Here is a 23,045-nt window from a genome sequence, read left to right as displayed (position 1 = left end):
GTTATACTGGACAGTCAGACACAAGAACCATTATTCATCCATCATCCAAAGTTACATTTGCCTCAATGTAAGTTTTGGCTGATCACTGTGAATGTACTTTTAACATCTGGTGCATATCTCCATTTTTTTAATACAGAGCAAATGCTCACAAACACTTCACAGCTACAGGTCTGCTAGCTGCCATTACCTACCCTCTTATGTTGAGGGGTTACATTCAAAGGAAACTTCAAGCAATTTGTACTGCTGCATTATTGTGGCATCAATAAAACCCCGTGACATGCACTGCAGACTGGCAACCTCCTGCTTACAGCTTGGGGCAGGCAGAGGCTATCCTGGCCATGTTAGTCTCTGCTCTGCTGCAGATGGGAGGGCAGGGAGAGGAGTTACATGTAATGGCAGAAGGTTTGAGATGCCTATAAAATGTTTTATGCACGTTTGTTGTATGCATTTGTTGCTGGTGTGAATTATCGAAATACCACAGTGAAAATATTTTCTTCTCACTTTGAGGACAAGAGTATATGGTCCAGTCACAGTCTGTAATTTTATCTTTCAGTTGCCAAGTACAATGCAGAATCTTAAGGCAGTGGCTTTTTGCATGTTTCTGAGATTTTTGTGGCAGCATTTATGACTGCAACATTTTTAACATTCCTAAAGCATTTTAAGAAGAGAAAATACTGCAGTGGTTTTGTTTGAGTGTTCTTCTTACCACATGTAGCTGTTTCACTGGCTCTGTTTATTAGTTACCAGGGCAACAGTTTCAGATCTAGCATGATTACCTGTATCATACCCCTCATCAGAGATGTGGGCAAAGTTTGGAAACTTCTACAGTGAGGAAATGCTGCTAGTTGCTAGGAGGCAGGAGTTTTCAACATGCTGATATCACATGCTTTAAAAATGTCAAATAATCAGTCTGCTTAAAATATCTTTTACTATAAATATATTGCAGTCAAGAAAATAGCTGCTTCATCAATGCATTATCATAGTTCTATAGATATGCTCGTTCAGAATAAAATAAGATCTTTTTAGTAAAGGCTATCAATAGTTATTTAAAGCCAGCTATACTGTTGAGCCATAACTCAGATATGAAGCAGCCCATACTTGTGTCCTAAAAAATGTAAGAGTTCTGAGATGGGCATTCAACTCTGTTATATTAATCTCCTCTGTTATTCAAATGAAACATTCATTGAGATTTACAGGAATCCTATTAATCCTATATGCACGGAGCGGAGAAAGAAGAAGCTGTCACAATATCCGAATTTCATTAAGTCAAGTCATGAAGATCCAGTTGGGAAATCTTGCAGACGTGACTGCTTTGGGGTCACAAGACAAAGAGTGAGCAACAATTTAGGCTGTGCTGTGTCAGTGACAGCAAGTGTTAGCAAAATTTTCTGAGTGAAGTATGAACACTCATTTTTACAGAGCTCATCTTCTGTAAGAAGAAAGATACAAGTTGCCATTGGCCATGGATCTTGGCACTTACCAGCTATTGCCCCCATCTCTGAAACAAGCAGCAAAGCTTTAATACTATTATATAAGGTGTGATCCAAAAAGTATGATTGTTAATATTATGCTGTCTTTACATTTAGAAAGGGAAGAGCACTAAAAGTAACTGTAAAGTTTTCATTTTGGTCCTTTTTGCAGCAATTAATAATGAGAACCAGGTTAGGGCAGGCACAGTTATACAGAATTATAAAACTGAATACTGGCAGCTGTTTAAAAATGAGCACTAGGGAAATTTTGTTTTTCCCCGTTCTTTTCAAAAAGCAGCCAATAAAATCCCAACCTAGGTTATGAATTTTATTGTGGCCAGTGTGGAGGCATGCTGATCAGCTTCTTCAGTTTACTGGTTGAGGAGGTAGGTGGAGGATTTCCCTTGAGCAGGAAATGTTCTGCTGCTACCAGTATAGTACAAACATCTCTGCTACTTTCTCCACAGACTCCACCCTTCCCAAGTGTGAACCTTGGGAGCAGGGAAACAAGAAGGAAAAACAGAGCTCAGCTATGTCTTCCTGTCTCACACAGGGAAGTACTCCTCCTCTGTAGCTTTAACTGCACAAGGTACTGAGCAGCTCAGAAAATTAACTACTCCCTGCTGCCTAGAGCTCCCACTCATCACAGTATCTAGCATTGCTGTGCTGTATAGTCATGAAGGAGGTAAAATGCACTCATCACTTTACTAATCTAAGTAGTCGAAAAGCTGCCCTTTTCTTTCCCTTCACTTTGCCGCTACATTTTAAAGGGGTGCTACTGAAGTGTATCTTCGTCGCTGATAACTTTGATCTTTGTAGCCACCTTCATCATCTTGAAACCTCTTCTTCAGAGCCATCACTCTCTTTGTCCATGACTGTTTCCTCCACCTGGCATGTTCCTGGTTTTGTTACGCCATTAATTCACCCACCTTTCTCAGTTCTCCATCAGCCATTTGTGCAGGCAGCCTGCCCCACCACTGTTTGCAATGCATGCTGCTCTCCTCTGGTACCTTGGCTGCTGCACCTCCTTTCAGAAATTCTAGCAGTAGACGTTGGACCTCTTGTTTTAAGTCACCTGCTTACTTCCATCACTGACAAATAAGGCAGCAGCTCCAGACTGATGATGATCCACTGGTGAATGACAGAACTGTTTTGAACAAGCTGGTAAGGACCAATATTCTTACTTTTCAATTTTATTTCTAATTCCATTGTTTTTTGCAGTTGATGCATCCCATATTCTGGAGAAGCATGTTGAAAGGCAGCAAGTTTCTCTCTTTTTTGCCCTTCAGTTTCACCTAAAAATTTTCTCCCCCTCCCCCCGAAAGGTAAGAGGTAAGAGCTACTATGACAGCCTGTATGAGGCAGCTTCTAAGAAAAAACAAACATTTCTCAAATCCACCTTATTTCTGACAGGTTTCTAAGTGGCTCCACAGAAATATGATTGACTCCAGAAACAATCACAGAAACATGTTCAGGGTTTCTTTATTTTCTTTTTTTTTTCTTTTTTTTTTTTTTATGTTTCATCTTCACAATCTGAATCTGCAAACTGAGGCATAGGTGAGCGTCTACTTGCATGTGGTGGGCAACTCTCATAATAATGTGCAAGATACTCTGGTTACTGTATATATATATATGCAAATACATCTGTCTAACATTTGTTTTAAAAACAAGCTACTTTCCATGGGCAACAATGTCTTTGAGTCATCTCTTCCTTTTCAATGTAGCAACAGCAATTTCGTTGTGTTGGAGCAAATGAGAACCATTTCATCAGTTACTTCCTTCCTTCCTGTTCCACCAGTGGTGCAGGCTTTGAAATGACTTCTTGAAAACATCACTGCACATTGAAATCACAAAATGATTGAACACATAAAACTGCTGAGGGCCATTTGCACCAGCTGGACAGCACACACAGCCCTGCAAAGGGATAATCCCCTTTTGCTGCCCTGTGTCCCCCTTTTCTCCCGTGTCCAGGCCAGATAGAAGCCACACCAATCTATTTCAGGCTGCAGCCTGCCCTTGGGTGCTGCCCTGACCACCGGGCTTGGCCTCCACTCGTAATGCAGGGCCTGAGGAAGGGCAGTGGGGCTGGGAATGTCATTGCTATCTGAAAGGAGCCCTTGACCCCAAAGGATTCATGGCAGAGAGCACGACCTTCTTCTCAGCCCTCACTCCCAGGATGTTACAGCTGCTGACCAGCATCAACCCCACAGACACCTCAGCGGGCATCAAAGCCATCTAAACCAGGGGGTGGCTCCAATCTCCGGGCCTAAACCCACTTTGGGGTTTAAAGAGCAATTAGCAAAGCCGCATTAAGCCGCTGCTCTGGGGCCACACAGTGGGTAAGTGCTGCCGGCCCTAAGGAGGCCGGGCAGAGAGGTGGGAACGAAAGAGCAGCGGAACTGGCGGGCGGCGCTTCGGGAAGCCGCGGGGAGGCCCACGCCGGGTCCCGGCTTCTGGAGAATGGCGCCGCTGCGGGTGCTGGAGCTTTACAGTGGCATCGGGGGGATGCATCAGGCCTTGAAAGGTACCGGCGAGCGCCCGCCGTCAGCGCATCCCTCGGTGCTGCCTGGCGCCGCAGCTCTGTCGTGCGTCCCCGCCTCCTCGGCGCCATCTTTTCGGTGGGATCCCACCCCCCGAAGCGAGGCTTTGGAGGGCGCCGTCTGCTCGATGCGGGGGTTAAGGCCCGTCTCGGCCCTCAACCTCTTCCGTAGCCCAGCGTGTCGCCTCTGCCCCGCTGTCTCGCACAAGCACACTGTGGAAGGAAGCTGTAGGGCGGGAGGCTGGCCTAGGACCCGGAGGCACAAGCTACTGCAGGGACAGGGAAGTAACCTGATGGCAGTGGGGTTCGTGTTGTCTCACAGGCCTGCTGCCGGGGCTGTGTGGAGGCCAGTTGTAAGGGAGATGTGTTAACTGGGTTTTGGGTAATGATATGTTTGTGCTAGGGGTCTGTGGCTGTAAACTGAGCAGTGCCCAAAAGCATTCGTAGCCTCCTGTGTGGCTTAGGTATTCAGGTGCATACTGCGACGGAAATCAGGGATCCAGCTGCTCCTGGGGAAGGGTGTGGTTTTGTGTTCATTAGTAGATGCTCTGTCTGAACACTGGCACATTCCTCCTGCAGATAGGATTAGCGTTATGAAGATGTACAGGATGGTAATCAAATTAGCCAGGGTATCCTGTAGACATGCACATGGACCTGTTTTTCATGATATTTAGTTAAGTAAACAGCTGATACGTGATCCAGTGTGAGTCTGGCCATATGAGGTTGGTATAACATTCTGTAAATTGGGAAACTGAATATGGAGTTTGAACTGGTATAGAGAGTTCATGCTAGACTGTGTGGCCAGGTGAGTGTTTGATCTGGTACAAGGAACCCTGGAGCTCAGTTTTCTGAACTGTTAAAAGCATGGCTTGGGTAACCTTCAGCAAGTCCTGTAGCCTCTCTGTGACCTGGCTGCTTCATATAAAAAATTGAATCAGGGCTATTGATTTCCTTTGTGAAGTAACCTGGGCCTTGCTACTTGGAAGTCCAGGTTTCAACCCACATTTGTATAATTTACGAGAATCACCACAATAATTTTAACTGTAAGTACAATCCTTCGAATACTTCATCCTTCATAAGCATTAGCAGCTGTTCTATTAGACTCTAAAAAAGAGACCATTGGCATAAAACATCAGGTGAGAACTCACCTTGTTTTGTTATTTTTCCCAGGGACCTGTCTAATAATAAAAGGTTATGCTTACAGAGTAGAATCTGTTTATTTACTTAATACATACAATTGGCAGTGAAGCATTTTTTCTACTATCAATTTTTTGCTTGAGTGTGTGTATATGTTTTCTGTATTCATAGTATACAAATATACACAACATACCAAAATAGGTACCAGCACTGTTATTGTAAATAATCCTAATCACCTGGTGTAGGGATGCATTTTCCTTATTCGCAGAGACAGAATATTGAGAGCAAACTTTACCTTTGTGTGCAGCTACAGATTTTGGAGTTTTTGTGGAATGAGAAGAGGGTATTATATCTACTATATATGGCTGTAATGGTAGTACTCTGCTTTTCTAGTAGTCTTGTTTCTGAAGTGATGGGGAACTATCTGTGTTTTATTGGCAATTTCCGTATTTTCATAGAAAGTAGACTGGTTCCAGAACCTTAGCCTACACATTGGTCCTTCACGCAGCTGTTTGTCCTGACCAAAACAGACATGTGTGGGGAGGTATGTGGCAACTCTTCACTGAGTATTATCTAGCTATGTTCCTCACGTTGTAATAGATGTTTGATAATGTGCTGCAATAGTTAGCAAATTGTAATGTCAGATGTGATACCATGTGTATGGCCACTTAAGAAGATGTCATTTGCAACATAACAAATACTTGTAAAGATAGGAATATTGAGAATGCAGCCTTAGAAGATTATTAGATACTGTAAACTTGTATCTAAAAGTTACATTGATTGAGAGATGTTCCAGTGTATAGTTAACTGTGCACATGAAGGCTTGAGATCATGTATCACCTTTTGTGCAGTTTATAGGGTGAGGGAATTAACCAGAACCCTTGTATTATTTCCTGAAACGGTAAATTTATTTCCAAGCTTACTGTTTCTGAACTTGCTGAACACAACTGCATCAGCATTATTGTATGTTCTAATTTCTGTTCTTCAGGGCTTACTTTTGACTGAAGAAATTACAATAGATGTGAATAGTGAGACTAATATTCTTCTGTAGTAGCACCAGCCAAAGCAGATGAAGAGACGGTGTATAAGAAGAGGCAAGTTGTTATTTGTGTAAATGACCCTAGATAGTACTAAATGGTTAAATACCAATTAAAATTTGCAAAGTGGATAGATAACAATGCTATTTACATTACAGTTAGTATAACTTCTTTTCAAATCTGGGTGTTTATTTTTCTGGGAAGCCTATAAGAACTCAGCCCATAGGCATTGTCTTGTCTTGGAAAAAATTCAAAACCATACACTTCTAGATAAAAATCTTGGTTTGGGTGTTGTTGACACTAATAATTAGGCCATTTGAATAAAAAGGATTCCATGCAGTTTGCACCAAGTTAAGCATTTAATGACAAGTCTTCATACAAAACTGGTTTTGATAAATTGTATTGCATTCAGTAATGCCAGTCTAGTCAGGCATTTTGATCCTTTCTGCTGTTTTCACTTTTTTAAGTCTCATAAAAATCTGGATTCAGTTTTCTTACACAGTTTCTAAAGGGACAAAGTGAAGTCACGGGAGTTTAAGTGTTTGCTTTTGTGTGGAAATAGGACAGAAAAAAAGTCAATGTTCCTCTGTAACTAGTTTAATAATAGGGTTTATTACATGTTTTTGGCCTGTATGTGGATGTGAAACCATGCTGTTTGGAAATGTCTAAAAAAAAAAAAGGTTTCTTTTATATCATTTAGCAAATGGCAGATTGTTTGGCATCTTCCATTTAAATTAAGTATGGAAATATTAGAAGGCTTTTTTTTGTTTGTTTGTTTTCCCCGTATAAGTAGGAAGCTTGAAAGAAAAACTTCTATTTTGCCAGTGCTTTCATAAAGCAGGTACATGAGAGATGAAGGTTATGTATAATACTTTGTTTTCCTGGTATGCTTTCTAGTGAATCTATATAGCCAAGAAAAATAGGAACATGTAGAAAAGCGAGAGCATAGAATACTTAAGTGGAAGCATCCCAGGAAAGCTACTTGTTCTACAAAAGGCATTCTGCAGCTTTGGCAAGTTCTGTCTCAGTTTTGGTTCCTGGCTGTGTCATATAGCCAGTTTTGTGGCCAGTTGTATTTAACAGTTCTAGTCCAACCTTCTACTTTTCTGTGAAATTGGCAGTGTTTTCTATTGGCAAATGGGTGTTTTTGAGGAAATCTGGCACTGTATTTTCTACCTGGAAGCCCTTTTTGGCTGTGATCTTTCCTAAACTTAATTTAGGACAGCATGTGTACTTACACTTGCAGAATGGGGATGTTCATTGTTTTGGCAGCTGTCATTACAGTAGAATGCATTTGGCACCAAGTAGTATGCAATTGGTTTTAGAGATTGACCTTGCCTGCAGTAGGAAATAATTCAATTTTAATAAATTCATGGAAGCTTTTACTCTAAGTACTTCTTCAGTAACAGTACATAGAAGTTACTAATACATAGTTGAATCAGGCACTGTTTGACAGGAAAAAGAAAGCTGTTCTTGATTTAGGTTTCAGTTCAGAAGTGAAGAAGACAAATCTTGGGCATTGTCTAGCTCTGTGTTGATATTTGAGTTGTAGATAATTCAAGATATGCAGAATTTTGAATTCTAGGTATGTAAAAAGATATAATTTAGAAAGTTGAGCTTGGTTAAGATCAGAAGTCAGCTGATCTGTTCGTATTCACACTCTTGAAAGATTGAAGCAGATGGGAGTGCATTTCTTCCTTCTTCCCACGCTGTGCCCTAAAGTTTGTGAGAATATAAAGGTTGAAGTTTAGATCATATATGTCTAAACATACAATACTTTATATATGTGTGAATGTATTCTTTATATATCAAGTGCAGAGTTTCTGCAATGAAGTATAGTGGTTTAGTTTTAGAAAGCCTATGGCTACAAATTCATTTCCTTAGCAACTTTCCGTGAAACAAACAGCCTGCTCTACCTCATTCCCAACCAAAACAAACTTAAACTGGCTTATTAATTTAGGCAGTGTTCCCATGAAAAATGGGTTCCAGGTCTTTGCCGCAAGCATTTGTAATCTGCCAGGTCACTGAAAAATGTCTCTGTGCATGAAAGGACCTCTTTTAGAAAATACTGTAATTTTGCAGCATTGAACTTGGTGGCATTTTTTCTCTGCAGTTGTTGTGTTTTGATTTTACAGAGTAAGAATTTGAGTCTCTTGTACTCTGTCATTGTGTTTATTGATTTTATTTCATTATCTCTGTGGATTGCACAGCATAATAAACTGGTGTTTGAAATTACACAGAGCATAGCTATCTTAGGAGGAGAGGCAAAAGAGACAAAACTGTCAAGCAGCCTTGGGATTTGGCACAATGCGAAACAAAGATATGCCTGTTTTGAGCAGGTTTTTACACCTAAACTCATTTTGCTGTAGTTGTTCTCTAAAATACAGACACCTTTAATACAGGATGGTGCCGCTTGTGTTGACATGTAAGTTTATGTCATTTATATAGCTGACTATGAACAAATCCTATACAAATAGAGCAGTGAAAAAAGTCATTAAGTATCCTGCAGGAAGCAACTATCAGTGATAGTTGTGTTTGCTGTAGCCATGGGCAGTTCAGCCTAATCATTTCATCTTAGAGCTGACAACTCAGAAATAAAATCTTTGCTCTGTTTTAAAAGGAAATAGGACTAACAAATCATGTGACTAATCTTCCCTTTTCCATCTGTTTCCATATACCTGATAGAAAAGATTCTGGCTCTGATTTTCCAATATGCTGAAATCTGCCAGGCTGTGCCCTTGGTTTAACACTGTGTTTCATGTGCTCTGTTGACATTGACAATTCTATTACAAAAGTACAATGGTGAATATAAACAGATCTATGTTAATTTTAAGGTCTGCCAGAAACACATAGTAAAGGAATTGATTCTGAAGTGGAAAAAGACAGGTACTGTAATGTGAGAAATTTTATTTTTGGGATCTAAAGATGAAACCCGTAGGGTTTGGTTTTTTTCCAAATCGGAAAGCTAATGGATGTATCCTGTTTTCCTTTGTTTCAAATGCCACACCTTACAATCATTACAGCATCATCCCTTTCACTTGAGTGACTGCTACATAGCTAAAATGGCTCATAAGCATTGTGTGTGCAATGAAATAGAGAATTGGGACCCAAAGTTTGCTGCCTTTTTAGGCAACTTGAATAACAGTAAAAGAGTTTCTTCTGTGTGAATCCTAGTGGTTTTAAGCCTCGAGTGGAGAATCATACTTCGTTAATAGGAGGTACAAATTTGAGTTCACCTGCTTTCAGCCAAGAGAGGTTACTACAATTTAGTCTGCCTAAAAATAAGTCCTAACACCTCCCTCAGTAACTTCCCCATCATGTCTGTAGCTTCCATCTGAGCTACAACATCTCATCCAGAAATGTGGTCTTGGTGGTGTTGAGGAATATTGTAAAGCAAGTATCCCAGCAGCTACTTAGTTTCACTTAGAAAAATGTGTGTTAGTTTTTCCTTAGTCTGCATAATATTGTTTAACTTAATTAAACACAGTTAATGTAGTGTGGAGTTTTAATTCTCTTAAGTGGCTTTGTTTTGAAAAATTGACATAGTTTTTCTGAGGAAAAAAAAAAGTCTCCAGAGCTGTGTCTGTTTCTTCTGCTGTGTATTTTGGGGGATTGGTTTAACCTCACTAAGTCAGCAATTCAGGGGCATTTTCATATTTATTAGCTGCTTTTGTGCCTTTTGTCAGTGGAGATAGTTAAATATAGTCTTGATTCTGTTGGTTTTTAGTCTTTTTTTAATGATACATTCCTACAGTCATTTTCAAGTGATAGAGATAATTGCTTTAGCAAAATCAAATATCACAGCTTGACATCAAAGTTATGTACATTTCAGGAGGAGCAGTTCTTTTAAAATGTTTCATTTTAACATTGTTTGAAATTTACACAAGCTTTTCTTTGTTAGGTTGGATGTGTGAGATCTGCTTGTCTGCTCGAGCTCCTTCATGCGTTTCTAGGGTATTTCCGCACAAATAAGCTTAATCAGCTGTTAGAGGGAGTCTGTTCTGTGACAGGAACTCCCAAGTGAGCCACAGTTTTTGAGTGAAAAGCTTTGGAAAAGTTATCAGATCTTTGAATTGGGAAGAGAGGATGTTGGATGGAATAGTTCAGGAAAAGTTCCCGTGCCTTTTACATGCTGGTTAACATCTGTGGTTTAGACTGAGCATTGTATTGCAAGGGATTTAATAAATGGCTATTAGCTACATACTTGCTTTCAGTAAGTCCAGGCATTGAGGCCTGTGAAATCCCTTGATGCAAATCCCCAGTACTTCTTTCTTTTGTTGTTCGTATGCAGGGAGAGATTGGATTGATGTTAGTAAAAAGGATGAGCATCAGAATCTTGAGTTGCGAGAAAAAGTACAGTGCCTGCCTTTCCAATTGTCATTTTTAAACCACGTATTATTTTGCATAATTTGAGTTTCTTTCTTTTTATTTTTGGAATGCCTGGAACATGTAGTAGGGATCAACTTCTTAGGAACTGAAAGAATAAATGAGAAAAGCAGTCTCTTAAACAGTAGTTTTGAAGTTTGTTCCTATTAGGTGCTACAACTTTGTTTTAGGAAGATAAGGGTGTTGGTTCTTGAATATGCTTGTAAATTGAGACAGTCAGCCTGCTAAGGGATGTTCTCTTCACGCTAGGTGTCAGTGTTAATATACCTGTTCTGTAATCTCAGGTGTCATTCTTGTCCTCATGGATATACCTGTGTTTAATACTTCAGTTACACTTAATGGTCAAAAAGTCAAGACAGTAACTGCAAATAATGATTTGTATGTTGATCCTATTGAGTAGCTGGTCATCTGTAGGTCTTTTTCTTGTGAAATTCCTATTCTTTTTGTCCTCTATTACATCAAGTAAGCTCAGGAGAACCAGGCTGGTCTTTGTTAAAATGTGTGCTACAATCTTACCAATAACAGTTTTCTTTTATCTTGGTTTGAATAAGATGGCCTTGAAAATCTGAAAGGTAGTAGATGGGTGATAACCACATCATTGAAAATTACATCCACTAGTGACATCACAGTTGTTTTTTCATCCTCTCAAACTGTAAATAATCAGCTGAATAGCAGCAATTTATAAGACGTCGCATGAGTTCCTTTGTTAATGTGTTACTTGAGCATGTTGTGAGACTTCTCAAAGGCATATGGCTATTTGCCTTGTTTCTTTTGGTTTTCAAATGTAATTTATAAATTGCCTGAATTTCATCTGTGGCTTTTTAATGTGACCATAATCTAAATTTCCTGGTGGTTGAAACTGGTCTTGTATATCAGGAAGTACAGTCACTGTTTTCTGCTTGTGGCTATAACAGTGAACACAGCCGATCTTCCTGGATAAAAAGCCTCAGTGAAGGTATCGTCACACTATTTATTACTGCTAACCACATGATAAAGCAGTGGATTAAATACTGTTCTTTTTATGTCTTTGGCTTCTGCAGGAACTATTGTTCTGTTACTCTATAAATTAACCTTTACTTGTTTACATTCTTTTTAGTGTATTTTTATTTCAGGATTTTATCTGTCAGTAGATTTGTTACACTGTGTTCTCTTCTTTTCAGTTGTGCCTCTAAGTGTCCAGACGTACTTCCTTTGATACCTAGAGATACATTCAAGGCGTTTGGTGTTTTGACTACCTTGAACTCAAAGGAGGCAGCAGTTGTGTTCAAGGCCTGAGATTTTACTTGAACATAAGCACAGTTGATTTCAGGCAACTTCTTAAAGTTGTATTGTAAGAGTAGATATACTTCAAACATATTTATTGATGCCATTTTTTTTTCACAGTGAGAAGTAGAATACTGCTGAAATAACACATTTAGTTTCTATACGTTGTCAGTGGCTGGAGAGCTTCAGTCTGTGGCAGGGAGGCTTGGCAGGCTGACTGTATTCCTATAGCTGAGGATCTTGATGGCCGCAGAGACCAACTGGGTGAAGGAGGGGAAGTTGTAAAGATGCACCCTGTTTGGGGTTTATGTATGGCTGTATCTAGAAATTATAAAGGGCGCAGTTAGCTCCCGTTTTTGGATATATAAGGAAGTATTTGCTGTATGATTAGAAACACAGTGTATTTTTCATATCATTAAAGGCAGCACAGCAGAGTTTGGCCATGTAACTTCCCTTTTATTTTTGAGCATAGCTGCAATGCAGCTGAACAAACACATTTTTTCAAGAATTGCAAAAAGGGGCTGCAATTTTAAAGTTCTTTTTTTAATTTTAGAAAGCTGTGCATCTGCAGAAGTTGTTGCTGCTGTTGATGTGAACACTCTTGCCAATGAAGTTTACAAATACAACTTTCCCAGCACGCCATTATGGGCAAAGACAATTGAGGTGAGTGATGAATGTACTTTTTACTCTAGTCTGGCATTTGTCATAGTAAGTTCTCATCCTTGTTCTTATCAGTAATAAGAGAAACATAAATATTTAGTTTATGTTGTTATGAATATATCAGTTTTACAATAACTTTGATTTCTTGTGCCATGGTTCTTTGTCAGAGTTGGAGAGATACTCACACTGCAGTCTTTTCCTGAAAGTCTTGACTGCTGTATTAAGGAGGTGTATGTGAATATCAAGAGGAATGTCTATCACCAATACAGGAATGACAAAAATCATACTTTTAGATTAAAAGAAAATATTTTCATGTATTTTGAAAGAATTTAATAAAATTACTTGGAGGCATGGCTTTGTTTTGTAGTTATAGTTCAGCTCAGTAAAACACAAGAAAATATACTGGATGGGACAGTCTTGAAATTTTTTGTAGGCTCAATAGATCAAATGTTTTAGGAGTTGTCTCTTGTCCAAATTATTTGAAGAAGACTGTAGGTAAAATTGGACTCTGTTTTAATAGTTGAGGAGCGAGTTAGGCATGGTGTTTTTCCCTGGGTTTAGTTAGAAATTATTTTATGCTTCTTGATCTTCTTTGAATTTTACAACATGACAAAGATATGTAAGACACCAGCTTATGTAATACCTAAATAGGTGGCTAAAGGTTAAATGCTTATTCAGCACTCAGTAGTAACACTCTGAATGACAGTTTAGTTTTATATGGGGAAAGAAGAATGCTTGACCACGTCTTCTTACAGTAGATAAGCGCAAATTACAGTCAGTAAGATCTTTAGATTTATTTGAAAAAAAACAAAAAAAGGCAGCTTTTTTTCTCTACTTTGTGGGCAGTTATGTTACATTTGCTATATAGATACACCTCAAAATACATAAGGCAGTGATTTCTCTGTCCAGCTCATAGTTATTTGGTCATTATCCTTCTGTCCTTGGCCCCTTAATATGTTGCCCTTCTAGTGCTCGTTAAAATTTAGTTGAGAGAAACTTCTAACTGTGTAATTAATTCATGCCACAGGCCTTTCTTCTCTGAACAGACACTCTTTTTAAGAGTAGAGCTTTCAGCCATGTAGTATCTTTGAGGGGTTTTTACTGCATAAAAACTAGAATGCAGTAAACTTTACAGGATACATGGGTAGTGAGCTCCTAATAGTTAAAACCCCACAATTTGGACCTATAAAAATGATGATGTTTAACACTTGAGATTCTTTCCTGTTCAGATATTTTGTCTTTTGAGAAGATGTAACTTTATTTTTTTTTACCTGTTTTGAATATATTAATACTGGTTTTGAGGTACAACGGCTTCATATATGAAAAATGATACTTTATTTGGAGGAGGGATGGGGAGACATAACGAGTCAGTAGCTCAGTGTGATCTACTGCAAGAGTCACTACACGCCTTTTCTGAAAGAATGGGTATATAAAAACCTCAAGTTTGCATATAGATGCTAACTAACACCCTTAGTGGTTTTGGTTCATTTTCAAAGCAATTAATGCATATTTGCATTGTATGATTTGCCAAGGTAGAAAATATTTGTATTATTAGGTCAAATGGGAGATGAGGTAGTTTTTTGCTGATGAACTATATAATGGGTGTAAGAGGAATAGTTTCTTCTGAAAGATGACTTGAGAGTTTCATGTGGTTTACAGCACTCAACATTCTTCTATTTTTTTTTCCTTATTCAGGGCATAACACTGAAAGAATTTGACAGATTATGTTTTGATATGATTTTGATGAGTCCTCCGTGTCAGCCATTTACAAGGTAGTTACAGCGCACTAAAGTGCAGTTACTCCAGTATGTACTGTTAAAGGAGAAATACTTTCAAGAGTGACACTATTTGTGGTTCATCTGGGTATCTTTTTCTTGCTAAGCAAAAACGTTGCACCTCTGTTCACCGAGATGTTTACTGAAGTGGGAGAAATGCAGAAATGTGAATCTTAATTATCGATCACAATTCTTGTAATCTGTTTTTATTTATACTTTGAAAAGTGCACATGCGCAAAAATAGTTTATTCTGAGGAATATTCCTATTTTAGCCAAGACTAGGAGGGTAATAATGTCCTTAAAATGATTTTGTGGCTAATGTAGAGAAATATTTTCCTGATTAAGAACTGAACTTACTGAGAGGTTATTTGTCAGATTGGTTTCAAATTCATATCATTTGACAGCAGTGACCAGTGGAGGTAAGATTCAAGTAACTGTACTCATGAAAAGAAGTATCTTTGTGAAAAAGTCTGTGTATGGTGATGAAACTGCTTGTGTAAGAAAGTGCATTTTATTGAGTGCTTTGATATTGAGAAGAAATCTCTCCAAAGTAGTGCTCATCTGTAAAAATGTATTTTTGCAAACCTATGATGTATATAGGAATAATTTTCTTCTTTAAAAAAAAACCAACAACAATACTGTGAAAAGAAAAATGTATGTCTGTCTAATTTAAAGACATGCTGAAGCTCTTCTACCAAGGCTTTCTTTTTTTCAAGAGCTAATGCAGGTATAAGTTAGGGAACACAGTCCTGGAATCATTCTATTATGTCATAATTTTTATAACCTACAGGAGCTGTCCAGATTGATGTTACAAAATTGTTTACAAGGTTGCTCACAAGGGGCTCAGTCCTGCAAAGTAGTGAGCACTGAGGCTTTAAATCATAGAAGTCATTTAGTATATTCAATGTAAAATAGTGGGGTGTTCCCAGGAACCCAGTGGAGTTCTTTTGTTCTTTCAGAGTGAAGTGTGTTCAAAGGGTTTGCTGGACAAGACCAGAATGCTGAACATTTTGCAGATTTGGGAGTGGGTTTCCTTACTAAATACTTCAATTTTAACCTCCCTATGAGCTAAGGAACTCCAGGGACAGACCTTTCATTACTCAGAGCATTCCTTGGACACTGCCTCTGCGAGCAGCTCCTCTATGTGTGTACATGATGCTTTTGCAGAGTCTGTTTTTGAAACTGAAAGCAAAATGTGTCAGCATTCTATAGAAAAAGGCAAGTCGAGTGTCAGTCTGCTCTGAGTAATACACAGATGTTTCTTGATTCTTTCTTAGAATTGGCCTGCAAGGTGATATATCCGATCCACGGACAAAGAGCTTTCTCTATATCCTTGATATTCTCCCAAGGTATGAATTAACTTCTGCCTCAGTTCTTAAGACCTTTGTAGTAACTAAGTATGTCTTTCATATTTCAGTGAGACAAGTCTGCTATAACATTTTACAAGGGTACAGCTAGTATTGTGTTGTATTACTTGTTTGTTTTCACATGAACATATAATATTTGCATTTTACTATTGCCATTATTATCACATTGGTTACTATATATGTTTTCATTTGTCTGGTTTGCTTTTTACTGTGTTTCTGTTTAAACTGTGGCTGTATCATAAATTAAGAAAGTGAGTTATTTTCCTTTCAACATCAAACTTGCGCTGACTTTATGTAGAGGCAGGAGTAGGTAGTATAGTAGTTTGCTGATGGGCATTGTGGAAAAATGAAAATTATTTGAAATACCAAGTTAAGGCTTTAATTCAATATTTAGTCACCTATTCACTAGGTAGCATTTGAAAATTTGTTTAAATATGTTATTGACGTCACAATCTTCTGTCCCCTTGTTTTCTTTCTTCAATTGTATTATGTCTTTTTGGTGCTACTTTTAGATATCTTAGGTCAGATTATCTATTTTTGGTTATAGTACAGTCCCTTGTTTTGAAAGTAATACTAAGGAATTCAAATAGCCCTGCGTTGCTTGAACAGTGCCCTTGTCTTTCTATTGATCTGTCATTTTTTCCCAGTTAAATCACAGTTCCTAATAGCCATAATTATTTGTATTACTTATGCCTTGTAATGCTTGTAGTCCTTTTTGGGAAGAATTACAAAGCACTGTAAGAATCTTTCCTGGGGAAGTGGAGCAAGCAGTTACTCAGGGAGATTTATCCAGCAGAAATCTCTGCCTCTGGATTGAGATGTTCATTGGGTACCAATTAGCATAAGCCTGGGAATTTCTGTCAGTTACAGTCCAGCAGACACTTACCATTCCTGCAGTCCCCTGTCTGCTGGAGCCTGGGACAGCTGTTCTCTAGATAAACACCGGGGTCTCATTGGTTAATCTTGCTCTCAGAATTGAAGGAGGAGAAAAGGAGGTTTGGTTGCCTGTCTCTTTGTTTGGGGCTTTCTTGGTTGGGTTTGTTTTGTTGGGTTTTTTTTTGGTTGGTTTTGGGGTTTGGGTTTGGGTTGTTTTTTTTTTTGTTTGTTTTGGTTTTGAGAGCTTTCTGCACTGAAGGAAACCCTTACCAATAACATCCTTTCTTTCAAACTGCTGTTAACCCTGGGGGGAAATGGTCTTCATCCTTCTTCCAGAAGAAACTTTTTTGCAGCCATCAGATGGGACTACCTTTTTGCCCTTGTAATCTGCAAATGTACAACACAGACACAGAAGGGCTGAGTGGCTTGGCTGGGATCACCTAAGAAATCTTTGGCAGAGAACACAAAGCAGAACACAGTATGGATTCTGCAGCCTTGCAAGTTAGACAATAAATAGGTAAAAGGAAAGGTTATTACTATTACTCCCTGGCCTCTGGCAGAGGCACAAAAATTGGGAGGTAACGTGGGCATCTAAAAGTTGTGAAGGATATCTTTTTTGGAACAGGGAATGTAAGTCGGTCTTCCAGACTGAACTTTCAAAATGAAAAATTAAAACCAGCAGATAGTGTGTAGGTTAATAATTTATATCTTTCTCATAATAATATAGTATATAATATAATAGTATGGAATAATATTACCTTCCTGACCCTTAAGGGGATCCTGACCTCAGTATTCCTTTCTGCTAAACTGAGACACAGTTAAGAGGCTGGGGACATTGCTGTTGTGCGTGAATGTGGAAATGTAGCTTCCTGGTTGCTGTGGGCTTGGCTGGATAAAGGTCAGAAGCTTTTCTTTCTCAAAACCAAAGCTTTAGACACTGTAGGACATACGTTTTCCATCATGATGATGCAAAAGAGCTGGGCTTGGCTGTGGCACTTTATCTCAATGCCTCACGAGACCCTGTGATGTCCCTTATCTCCCTTGGGCAGGTTGCTTGAACGTCTGTAATACGTTCAAGATGGTGGCTTCTGCAGGGTTTCTCAGTTCCAATAGATATATGTTTTAACAAGATAGTGTTTGTGTAATTTTTGGATATGACATGTTTGCCAGACATTGAGTATGTAGTATTTTAGTCCAAAAAGGGGAAAATTTTAATATAGGAATTACTACTTTGCAGTCTAAATTGGTACAACATGAGTTATTAATTTATGGAAGCTATACGATTTCTCATCCTTGGTTATTGCAGCCATTTCTAATGAAATGTCACAGAAATGAGGCTCACAGATAACCTGGGAAGACAAATATTAGAGATCTGGAAAGGACAGTTTCAAGATCTGGAAAGACCTGTGAAATCTTTGGAGCACCCAGCCAGCAAGCAGAGTCTGACCCAGATGGTCTGGATACTATCTGTTTTTTGTGTCCAAGCCATAACCCAGGAAATCTAATGCTAAAAAAGTTCTGCTTTTACAGGAACATTTGTAGTGTTAATACCTGCCAAGTACTTAAAACACTCTTTGTATAGTGATTACTTGTCTTGTGACCTGCTGATCCTGCATGAGTTCTTGCATTTGAGGCTATGTTCTGGATTCATTAATTTAATAATAAGATTTAAAGTAGGTGACAGTAATGTGTGGGTAAGCATACCAGTGGATATGTTCTCCATTCCTCTGCAGGGAATTTGGCTGCTGCTGCTTATTTTCAGTTTAGGGGTTTTGTTTTTTGTTTTGTTTTTTTTTTCAGCATTGTTTTGAGTATTTTTAAATTTGATGTAGTATCTTGTACGTTTCCCAGTTTCTCGTGAAGCACTTTATGTCCTTAATTCATTTGAATGTCTGTGATTAGTGGCAGTTAAGAACACACTAAAACAAATTCTGCTGTGATTTGTACCAGTGGAAGTCCAAAGTCACTTTCTGGTGGCATTTGTATTCTGTTTTTATGTGCTGTTTTCAGATCCCAGTGTGTGGCAGACATACTATGTCTACGTTAGCTTTATTAGAGAATTGATCGGTGTCAAGGAATGTTCCCAGAGACTTATATCATCTGTGCTTCTAAACTGTTGGAATGGTCACTGGTACAGTTTGGGCATGTTCCTTTCTCCAGAGATTTAATACACTGGTTTTGGAATGAGCCTATTTCCACTGCACTGATCTTGTTAAACCTCAGATGTCTTCTTTCCCTTCCCCCATCAAAATGAGAAAGTTAAGTGTAGAAAACAGAATATCTGCAGTTTGAGCTGTAAGCACATTGTATTTTTTTAAAGCAGTTAGATGAATACTGGTTCTGATGTGTTGTCACTAAAGCTGATGTGACATTTTGACATTGGTTTTGGGTTTAAGCACTTTAAAACAAAAGTTTTCTGTTCCATGGCTAAACACCGCAAACAGTTATCTTTCCTATTACAAACTCAACCTGTTGAGTAATAAGATTATACTTTACGAAATGAACAGTGGTAAGCATTTTCAGAAGTACATGCATGGGGTACTGGAGGGTACAGCAGTCCATCTGAACATAAGTGGGTTTTGTTGGGTTTTGTAATCACCGGCAGTCCGTGTTTTTCGTTCAGTTGGGAATTATTTCAGCTAGGCAACCTTGAAAGTTGAGATACTTTAAAGATGCTAAACTTTAGCAGCTAGCATGATGTGGAAATACTTTGATCTTTCTTGTAGCTAAACAAATCTGTGAATGAATATAATGTAGTTTACATCTTGTTACTCTGCTTTGTGATTTTTTTTTTTTTTTTTTTTTTTTTTTTCCTGTGTAGACTTCAGAAGCTTCCAAAATACATACTTTTAGAAAACGTTAAAGGATTTGAATCCTCTTCTGCAAGGTAAAGTCTAATTTATGCAGGTTTTAGTTTTTAATAAAGGACATTTTTCTTTAGAAGGGGAAGGTGTGATTTCTATATCCTAGACTTTAAGTTAACAGCGTAAGGTGAGATAGGACAGATAGCAGCTGTATCGTTTTAGTTTAGGAGTTAAGATCTTAGATTGTGAAAGGAATTTGATAAATAACTATTTATTTCTTTAAGCAGATAAAATGTTGTGGCAGTTTGACTCCATTGATTTTATTTGATGATCCTGTGTGCTTTAGAAAGGGTAAATATTAATTTTCAAAGAAAAATAACAATAAATATAGCATTCAGGTTTTGGGGTTTTATCCCTGACCAGGAGCTCATGGTGTCTTGTGTTACAATCACAGCACAGTATAGGGACTTTCTTCAGTACCTTTCTTGATAGTAGGTTACCACTGATTCAGGGTTGCCATCCAAGTGTCCAGATATATGGTATGAAGACTGTATATAACCTTTGTCTGAAATGTGGAAAAGTTGTCAATAAGGTTACCTGATGACAGCAGGAGCATTCTCCTCTTTTGTGGGCAAAGTAGGAGTCAGGATCGTGGTCTTCCTTCTCATTTCTGGCTGGAATAGAGTAGGATCTTTCTATAGCATTCCTTAAAGCGCCAAGACAGCAGCCACCATGCATATTGTGCTCCTTAACGAATATGGCAGACAGCTGGGAGGCACGTTCAGCTCTTTTACTGGCTAAGTGTGCAGCAGTCTGCTGTGAGCAGCTGGACACTCTGTTAAAGGTGCAGGATGCTGCTGTAGACCCTCCAGTCTATGCCTTGCTGCTGGCCAGTGTTTAGAACAAGTTATAGTTCAGAAAACACCCCTGTCAGGATGCTTGCTTTCTCTTAATAACACCTGGGGTGCAATGTGACTTACAGTGCTAGGTACAGCTCATAGGTCTATAGTTCCAGCCTAGTGCAACCTTCATGGAATAGAAAACATAAGTCTCTTTTAAGAAGATTTTGGTATAGTTTATAAAGTCGCACCTCATTTATCAAAGCCAATTTTTGTCATCCCTTGAGTTGGCCTTTTTGTTAGGCTTAGCTGATGACATACATGTGGACAGAGGGAAGTAGTGAGCTATTTGTAGTGGTTTTAATCTCCTGTTTTATAATTCACAATAAAAAGAATGTTGTGCGCTCTGGTTATTTTGCATGTGGACACACTCTAAGTACTTTTCTAAAGGGGGTATTTTTTGAAGGGCTGTTTGCACTGAAATACCTGTGAGATACCTGTGAATGTGTAATAGCAATTTTTTGCTACAGTAACACTGAACTTCGTATATTGTCTCCTCAAGTTCAGAAGTGGATGACTTCATATCTGAAATTCTCTGCCCAGTTTTTCCCTGATAGTGCTGAATGTCATGGTACCCAAAGTGTTGCATTTAATATGTTTTCATTTAGGATAAAAAAAGGGTCTAAAGGTTGTATAAAGAGAGTTATTGCTTTTTGACTCTTTTCACTGCCAGAAATGAACTTTTGCGAACACTAGCAACATGTGGATTTACATATCAAGAATTTCTCTTATCTCCAACCTGTGTGAGTACAAAAATTGCTCCAGTATCATTTAACTGTTCAAACTGCACTGAGCCCAAGAACATTTGAAAATGATCTGTTGTATTAGAAGAGAGAATCATGCCCAGAACTGAAAATACTCTTGGATGAGAAAGCTATTTGGCATGACTGCTGATTTCTCAGCATTATACTGGCATAATCATACTGCTGTTACTGTTCAGAATCTAGTCCCATATTGCTGTGCTACCATTTGGTATTTTTTAAGAAGGCATGAATTTACAGTGTGACCAGGAAGGTGGTTTTCCCTGCAGGAGCCTCATTGCTTCTGAAGTGCTGATGCCTGTGGATTTCCCAGCACAGAAAATGTGACTGTGTTATTTGTGGGAGGTGGAGCTTTGTTTGCAGGTTTCCCTGGCAACTGAAAAGAGTTGAGGGAGATTTCAGATTGTGCAAGACTAAATGGAATCAGTGAACTGCTATATATATCTGAGAGAAGCTGACAGAGGTTAGCTTAAAAACCAGTTGTGGTGTATTTGTTTCATTGTTAGCTGTTCAAAAAGGCAAGGAGACACCTTTTTACTTTTTTATAGAAAAAAGTATTACCTGTCCCAAGAAGTGGTGCTGCATGTAATTTTTCTTCTTACCTGTCATGAAAGTTTGTTTACATTCCTCTTCATTTACAAAGTCAAAAGCATGAGGTACAAAGAATAATTGCCCACTTGTTTCCTTGACAAAACCTAGTTCTGGAAGTTGTAAGTGTTTAGGTATTATCAGTTAATACCAATACCTATGAAATCGTAAAATATATTAAGTGTGTAATAGTTCTGTTACTATATATAGTGGCTGATAACTTGTATGATACTATAGACCGCTTTTTGTCTCTTTATCACATGGACTTGTGGATTTTGCTTACAGCTTGGCATTCCCAATTCTAGGCTGCGATACTTTCTAATTGCAAAGCTTCACCAAGAACCATTCTCCTTTCAAGCTCCTGGTCAGGTGAGTCTGTTAGCGTTACTTGAATTTGCTTTGTGTCATGAAGATTGAGGGTTAAATTTTCAGTTTAGTAGTGTGTGTTAATGGTGAAGAGAGAGATAAGTGATATCAACTGAAAAGTGAAATTCTGTCTTATTTTTTCAGCATGGATACTGAGTTTTCTAAGTACTGAAATGCATGCCAGTGGCTTAGATGGGTTTAAACAGTTGTGGGACAATGGCTGATAGTGGGCTAGAAAGCAGTTCATTCTGCTATCCTTTTCACACCCTTGGAAGTCTTTTTTCAAAGGGAATTATTTATGGTTGTTCCTGACACCACTGCTGGTAGGTCAGCAAACCTTGGTGCTAATGTGTTTTTTAAATCTTCGTGAAAATAACATCAAACAGTTACTTGCTTTATTCTGAGCATCTGTGAAGGAATTCTTACTCGCTGTAGAGTTGGCTGTCAAGTTGTTTATCAAATGCATTTTTTTTTTCCTCACAATTTGTTCTTAGATATTGACGAGATTCCCAGATCAGGATCTAGAAGACTTACTCAAAGACAAAGTCACTGACAAAGTGGGTGAAGCTTCTTCTTCCTTGTGTTCTGAAGAGAAGAATCTGGATCGAAACATTGGTCCCAGTTGCAGCAGCAAGAAGAGTTTACCAAAAGGGGCCTTTCTGTTTAAACTTGAAACAGTAGAAGAAATGGAAAGGAAACATGATCAGGACAATGATTCCTCTATTCAAATGCTTAAAGCTTTCTTGGAAGAGGAAAATGAAGAAATGAGTCAGTATTTCATACCACCAAAGTCCTTGTTGCGCTATGCTTTCTTATTAGACATTGTTAAACCCACCTGCCGCAGATCCACATGCTTTACAAAAGGGTAAGCTGCAAAGAAAATGTCTTGCTGAATCATGGCCTGAAATTTTAAATGTATTTTTGTTTGCTTCCCTTAAAAACAAGGAGAGTCATTTCATCAAAACCAGCCAGGCCTCTGAAAAATAAATCCTCTTATACAGTGTGCTCACTGGTCTGGTGGAATACTAGCATGAGAATCTGTCTGGCAGGACATCATGTGCCCACTCCAGAAAGGCATTCACAGAAGACAGTGCCATTCGTTGTTGACCTTCACAAAA

The 23,045-nt window shown here is 38.5% G+C and overlaps 1 protein-coding gene across 5 annotated transcripts in view; it reads left to right on the top strand.

Moving 5' to 3' along the window:
• The first annotated feature begins 3,899 nt into the window (after window positions 1-3,899).
• Window positions 3,900-23,045, top strand: part of TRDMT1 (tRNA aspartic acid methyltransferase 1) — a 30,084-nt gene continuing 10,938 nt past the window's right edge. For 4 of the 5 annotated variants that reach the window (XR_008975287.1, XR_008975286.1, XM_057432696.1 and 1 more), the window contains exons 1-8: window positions 3,900-3,993; window positions 12,385-12,494; window positions 14,187-14,263; window positions 15,544-15,615; window positions 19,331-19,396; window positions 20,886-20,955; window positions 21,847-21,930; window positions 22,422-22,792. Coding sequence is in view for 3 of the 5 variants with exons in the window: in XM_057432696.1 (XP_057288679.1) it covers window positions 3,930-3,993; window positions 12,385-12,494; window positions 14,187-14,263; window positions 15,544-15,615; window positions 19,331-19,396; window positions 20,886-20,955; window positions 21,847-21,930; window positions 22,422-22,792 (914 nt within the window). In the remaining 2 variants the exon portion in view is untranslated. Of the gene's footprint in view, window positions 3,994-12,382; window positions 12,495-14,186; window positions 14,264-15,543; window positions 15,616-19,330; window positions 19,397-20,885; window positions 20,956-21,846; window positions 21,931-22,421; window positions 22,793-23,045 lie in introns of those variants that run through there. The other variant, XM_057432699.1, reaches the window with a different exon arrangement.

This window comes from Pezoporus wallicus, unplaced genomic scaffold, assembly GCF_028554395.1.
Source record: "Pezoporus wallicus isolate ANWC-B61680 ecotype Strahan unplaced genomic scaffold, APGP_CSIRO_Pwel_v1 scaffold_2584, whole genome shotgun sequence".
Taxonomy (NCBI): Eukaryota; Metazoa; Chordata; class Aves; order Psittaciformes; family Psittacidae; genus Pezoporus; species Pezoporus wallicus.
This window is presented reverse-complemented; position numbering and strand designations above follow the sequence as displayed.